The sequence below is a fragment of the Austrofundulus limnaeus genome, unplaced genomic scaffold (genome assembly GCF_001266775.1).
Source record: "Austrofundulus limnaeus strain Quisiro unplaced genomic scaffold, Austrofundulus_limnaeus-1.0 Scaffold84, whole genome shotgun sequence".
NCBI classification, from domain to species: Eukaryota; Metazoa; Chordata; class Actinopteri; order Cyprinodontiformes; family Rivulidae; genus Austrofundulus; species Austrofundulus limnaeus.
In genome coordinates this window covers 1,099,916-1,106,706 of record NW_013952486.1, presented here as the reverse complement: position 1 = coordinate 1,106,706, position 6,791 = coordinate 1,099,916, and the positions used below count along the sequence as shown (strand labels likewise).

The window sequence follows — 6,791 nt, the reverse complement described above, 5'->3', positions numbered from 1 at the left end:
GCTGGGTGGATGGATGGATGGATGGATGTGAATGTAGATTGGTCGATGGATGGATGGATGGATGGATGGATGGATGTGAATGTAGATTGGTTGATGGATGGATGGATGGATGGATGGATGGATATGTAGATTGGTCGATGGATGGATGGATGGATGGCTGGATGGATGTATGGATGGATACAGTATGTAGATTGGTCGATGGATGGATGGATGGATGGATGTATGGATGGATATGTAGATTGGTCGATGGATGGATGGATGGATGGATGGATGGCTGGATGGATGGATGGATGGATGGATGTGAATGTAGATTGGTCGATGGATGGATGGATGGATGGATGGATGGATGGATGGATGGATGTGAATGTAGATTGGTCGATGGATGGATGGATGGATGGATGGATGGATGGATGGATGGATATGTAGATTGGTCAATGGATGGATGGATGGATGGATGTATGGATGGATATGTAGATTGGTCGATGGATGGATGGATGGATGGCTGGATGGATGGATGGATGGATGGATGTGAATGTAGATTGGTTGATGGATGGATGGATGGATGGATGGATGGATGGATGGATGGATGGATGAATGGATGTGTAGGTATGCAGGTCAGTCGGTCATGGAAGCACAATGCCAGACTGCAGCTGAGGTGAAGACCTGGAGACTAATGCCCCTTTTCCACCAGTGCCACTTAGTGTAGTGTCGGAACGGTCGGTGTAGGTACGGGTCGGACCGGGTGGTTTTCCACTGATGTTCCAGTCCGGTTCCAATGGGTGTGTTTTGAGCGGTTGGTGGAGGTGGTTTTTAGGTATTTTGAATAAAAATTAATGGGCAAAATGAGAGATGGAAACACATTTGATGAATAACTTTTGAAATTTTAAACATTTGCAAAAATTTAGCCAATCAGTGACGAACAGTGTTCTGACGTCGCATTTTGGTGTCAGCTGGGGCCGGTTGGAACCACAATGAAGTAGGTACTAAAAAAAGTGCCGGTTCCATGGATCTGGCCTAATGGAAATGGCTTGGAACCATACCCAACCGTACCGACACTACACTAAGTGGCACTAGTGGAAAAGGGGCATAAAGGTATTTATATAGAACTGAATGACTCAATAGACGTTTCTTTTTACATTTTAGATCATTTCAATCAAACTATTTCAGTTGTAACTAACAACTCAGTTTTATTCTGGAGGTGAATTAAACCACTAACTAGTTTGTATCAAACTAATTTTTAATTCTCTAGAAAGGCAAAGAGGTAAATGGTTTCAAATCCTGCAAAATGTGATGCAGAAGATGTGCCAGAAGAGACCAGWGTGATGGACACAGACAAGTCGATGATGCAAAACAGCTAATCCACCCATTCTTTTTGACTGACTGAGCTGTAGATAAGTTCCCAAATTCAGGTGAAAAGAAACACTGAATACTAATCGTAACAAGATGTTATACCCAAGATGTTCTTCCAAACTGGTTCTAATCTTTAACCTAAGTAAAAACCTGTCCAATCTGAAAGGGAGGAGCTGCCCTGGAGACAAGAACTACCAAAACCTTTCTTTGTGAATTCTTTTAGTTTTTTTATTCAGACATTTAGAGTTTAATCGTTTTTCTCAGAGAAGAGTACGAGTGAGAGACACAGCACCCAAAATAACTGGTGTTATTTTTAGCACCTGCGTATTAATAGTACGGTGCTTTTAAAGATGTGGGATTCTCAGGAGGGCACTGGAGTTCAAATGATGAGGTCATCTCCGGGGTTTATAAATAATTTGCTCGTTAGCATCAGTGAGCTTTGAAGGGTCTTCGCTTTATTTTGAAATGTCTTCCTTAAGGATCTAATTACCTTCAAAGCTTTTTGGTGAAAATGATRCAGAGGTCTGAGTGACTGATGCTGATTTAAAGTAGAAGTTTTGTAAATACGTGCAACCTAACTGAAATTACAACATGTGCACAATATTTATGTTTCTCATTAGTGTCATGATCTGTGTTTGTTGGTTTCTTAATGGTTTTTGTGTTTATTTCCTTTATGGATTAGTGTTTCTTGTGTTCAGTTTTCATTTCCTCGTGTTTCCTCTGCACCACCATCCACTTCTTTCTCGCTTTTCCAGTCAGCCTGCCGCGCCTGTTACCTGTTTTACTCGTCGCAGCTGCAGCCGCTTCTCTCATCAGCCCCCAGCCCCTATGATTGTCCAGTTCTCACTTGGGTCTTAATCCTTGAGTTTTTGCATGTCTTACTTAGACTAATATTCAAAATAACTTGTTTTTTTAGCTCCTTTTGACACGTCTGCATCCTTTGGTTCATTCATTTCTGTTCATCATCAAGGAGGAAAGACTCATCTTTCTGTTGACTGTAGACTTCTGAAAAAAAAAAAAAGTAAATAAAATGCCTAAATTATCAAACCTCCTGGTCTCTTTTGAAACTGCATCAGAAAGTAACGATTCATGAGGGTAGACTCAACAATGCTGGGCTTTAAAGATAAGTGACATAAACGCAGAGTTCTGAGATACAGTAAGTCTGATTTTCTTTATCTTTTAGCATTTTTGTGTGAGATACAGCCAGAGTTCAGGCTTCCAGAGAAGAATGTTTAAACATCACAAAGCGGGGTGGGGTTTTAAACGTGTAGCTTTGGATAAACACGGAAGCTGGATTTCAGTAGTGGGACCAACAAACAGCATCAGACAGTCTTCTTTTTTTTTTTGTTTTAATTTATATCAAAAATGAAGTCCATAACTCCCCAGCATCAGCCTGATGTCAGAAACTGGTGCGTCCATTTACCTTCAAAGTTAAAGCAGCCTCCTGTGAAGGCGTATTATTCTTTCCATCCACTTACCTCAGCGAGCTGCCAAGTTTGAGCGCCAGTTTGCTTCTGCACTGTGCTGACCTGTTCTGCTTCGGMTCTGTTGAGCAGAACATGGCCAGAACCCACAGATAGACACTCTGCTGCACAAACACAACCAAGAAGAGCAGGAAGAGAGCAGCTTTAACTTTTTTTTGTTTATGTCACTTATACTTTTTACTCATTTATGCATAATAGGCATGACCTGAAAAAAAAAAGAGCAGGTAAAGAAAATGGATTTTGCTGTAATTTTGATGAGCTCAGAGAAAAACAGCTTTATTATGAGGATATATTAATATGATGTGTTGTAATTTCATTTTGGTTTAATTTAAGGTCATTTGCAATTTATAATAAAATACAAATGGTAACTGTCAGGTGGATTAAAAAAGTAATCAGAGCTACTATGATTAAGTGGGGTCTCTGCGGACAAGTGGGCGTGTCCCAACGAAAGGCCATTCCAAAGCGACACACCTGATTTGACGGACTTTTTTAAAGAGACACACCTGATTGGACAAGAACAAAAGGGGCGTTACCGTACGGCACCACTTTTTCTGGAGAGACCCCTACTTGGGTCACATTTCTCCTGGTTAACCTTAGTGTTGGGGTCAGGCTGTATAGAGCAGARGTTCTCAAACTGGGGTCCCAGGACCCTCAMGTGTCCACAAGTCATGTCTTGGGGGTCCTCAAAAGATTTCAATAAATTATTAATTTGGATTTTATTTAAAAAATGAAAATGGGGAACAATGCCCTAGTAAAACAAACATACTAAACCAAACAAAAGATAATATTCCCATAGCATTTAGGAGGTAAAATGACAGTAAACTATCTTTAAAACAGCATGGGGTTTATTAAGGGGGTCGGAGTCCCCAGACCCAAAAAGTTTGAGAACCCCTGGTATAGAAGTTGAGCAGGATACCATCATGCCTCGTGGCCCACAGTGTTTATGCTTTAGACACGCCCACTCTTGTGACACGCCCACTTAGATTCCGCAAATAACCCTTTCTCATTCTGACTATAAATGGGAGAACAGCGCCCCCGTGTGGACGGTGCGGCGGGACAGTCAGTGACACAGCAGCAGGCGGAAGGAGGCGGCAGTGAGCCAAACCGGATCCTTCATGAGGGAAGAGGCCAGGGACAGGCGCACAGCCCCGGCTCCTCTTCTCTTAACCTTAAACTCTACGTCGCAGACCCGGGAGCCCGAGCAGGGGGCTGAGTTTGTGTTCGTAGGATGTCCCGTCATGAAGGTATTAAAGCGTTTTAGCACAGAGCTGCGGCTAATTGGGAATTTCTCACGACAAACCGCTGACAAGTGCACCGCGAGCTAACTCTGACTAGCCGACAATTCCTTATGTTGCAGCTAACGCTAGCTAGTCGTAGTATCAACGCCGCGGCTGAGTTTTACGTGCACGCATTTTGGCGGCCGCATAAACGTACGTCTCATCTAATGGACTTGCGGTTCGAGTTTTTCGTGTCCATTCTGCATCATTTCACTTCAGTCGGCGCTGTCACAGAGGCGGAAGACGCTAGTTAGCTAAGTGCTAACAGGCATTTTGGTAATGCAGGTGATCGTTGACGAGCAGGAGGAGGAGGAGTGCCGAAAATAGGCAACATTAGAGGGTAGCGAATCCCAGATGGCGTTGGGAAAAGGTCGAAGCTTTGTTTTTATGATTCACATTAGCTAGTTTAGCCTTTTCTGTTGAAAGTTGGCCTGAAAATTCCAGTTTGGTTAGCTAGCATAAGTATCACCCCGTCCTTGCGGCTAACCTTGTTGAAGTTGCATGTTTGTGTCGAATAATAATAATGGTTGTGTAGTTATTTGGCCGGCTGCAGAGGTCAAGTCGGGGCCTGGCTTGGGCAGTGTCTTTTGTTCCTGTTTATTCTTGTGAACTTTGCTGTCAGCAGCCGTTGTGTTGTTTATCCGTGGGGGGTTTCTCGTGCTGGTTGCAGGACTTGGCGTTCCTGTAGCAGCCGCCGGATCAAGTTTGCTTTGGGCTTTAAGGTCCCCCTGGCTGTGAATATGTGGGGCTGAAGACAGGCTGCACGACTGTCACAGTCAATCTGAACACACAGGCTCCCGTTTGGCCATGCAACAACTTCCGAATGGGTTTAAACCTCATCATGTGCCCACCCCTTTCATATGCGGTGGTCCATCTTACTACTAGAGCTGTATTGAGTAACAGTGGGTATTTCTAGCTCAATAGTACTTATAAATCAAGTTACTTTAATGCCTAATATTGTTTGAGCCAAGTTGAAAACTGTTTGTGCCAAATTAATTTCCTTTGAAAAGAGTGTTTTGAAACTAACTTTAATACCAAACGAGAAGTTACATATTCATCTTCAGGATACCTTTTGATCTGTCAAACTTTAAACATGTCTGCTTGCATCTTTAATATTCCACAGTCCTAATAGACCCCTACGGTCTTCACATCCAGGCCTCCTACCTGTTTTTGCAGAACATGACAGGACCGTCCGGGATCCCAGATAAAAGAACAGCTTTCCTTATAAAGTCAGGTTGCAGAGCTGAAAATCTGCCTCTTTTCATGCTGTTTTTTGTGCTTCAATTTTATGTTTTAAACCCTCTGCGTGGTTGCACCTATGCTTTTATTYTAATTATGCGACTGTTTTTGTTTTAATGCATTTTATGTCATGTTAATATAAGTACTTTATCTTCACCAAAATGAAAACAAATATTCAGTTACGTCAGTGGAAGYAGGGCATTGATAAACAAAACTTGGCAATAATATTATAAACTAAAGGCAAAATGACATTAGTTGTCTACGTTTTTGTTTTCTGGAAGGTTTGACTCAATATAAAGATAAATATAAACCTAATCCTTCACATCCTTAAGGAAAATGTTTACCAACCAAATTATCTATACAGTTCTAAGCATATAGTTGCCAATCTTGTGAATAAATGTGTCTTAAAACCTGGATTTATTGTTTTAAACAAGAGTAAAAGAGATGTGAAACTGCTTAAGAATAATTGAGAGAATTAGACCTTGTGATAAACCAAATCAATACGAGTAAAATTAAGTTCATTTTATAATAAGTGGAAAAAACACTCACCTGATGTTGAAATTCTAACATTTTTTGTGTTTGTTTTTTTTCTTTAGGTGTGAGCTGTGATGCGTGTTTGAAAGGAAACTTCAGAGGTCGTCGATACAAATGTTTAATTTGCTACGACTACGATTTGTGCGCGTCGTGCTACGAGAGCGGTGCCACCACGACCAGACACACCACAGAGCATCCCATGCAGTGCATACTGACACGGGTCGACTTYGGTAAGTGGCGTTTCAGACGGCAGATTCTGGAGCTACAACTGAGGTGCGATGCTCAGTCGACCGTTTCTGCCCGCGCTGCCAACAGTTAAAGCGTACCTGTCTTTACTTCCTCTCAGACCTGTACTATGGTGGGGAAGCCTTCTCGGTGGAACAGCCCCAGGCCTTCACTTGTCCCTACTGTGGCAGGATGGGCTACACGGAGATCTCTCTGCAGGAGCACGTGGCTGCGGAGCACACAGAGACCTCTACAGAAGTGGTGAGTGGCTGCTGATCTATGAAACAGGGCTGAAACGATTCCTCGAGTATTTCAATTACTAAAAATCCTCGAGGCAAAATTATCTGCCTCGAAGCTTCGCAAAAAATAGGTCCTGTTAAAATCAGCGCACTTTTGCCGGCCGAAATGTTATTTGAGTTACACAATGGCTACGACGTTARCCAGCTGCTACACTGTTGACGCGTGTTCAGGGTTCCCACAGATCCTTAAAGTGTATCCCCCACCCCCCGTGAAAAGATAACTCCGCCCCAAGGTGAAATTTGAAAAATGCATCAAAGTGGGTAGGGGAGGGGGTTAGAGAGCGTAGGTGTGGCCAGGACGAGAGAACATGACAGCTAGCATTAGCATAATTGATGCTACATGGAAAGTGACCACAGTATCGCAGACAGTTACATCTCTGAAC

The 6,791-nt window shown here is 42.7% G+C and overlaps 1 protein-coding gene across 1 annotated transcript in view; it reads left to right on the top strand.

Moving 5' to 3' along the window:
* The first annotated feature begins 3,916 nt into the window (after window positions 1–3,916).
* LOC106519893 (E3 ubiquitin-protein ligase KCMF1) overlaps window positions 3,917–6,791 on the top strand; it is a 13,915-nt gene continuing 11,040 nt past the window's right edge. Inside the window, exons 1-3 of the mRNA XM_014011746.1 lie at window positions 3,917–4,078; window positions 5,947–6,114; window positions 6,231–6,370. Coding sequence (XP_013867200.1) covers window positions 4,063–4,078; window positions 5,947–6,114; window positions 6,231–6,370 — 324 coding nt within the window. The 5' untranslated portion in view covers window positions 3,917–4,062. The remainder of the gene's footprint in view (window positions 4,079–5,946; window positions 6,115–6,230; window positions 6,371–6,791) is intronic.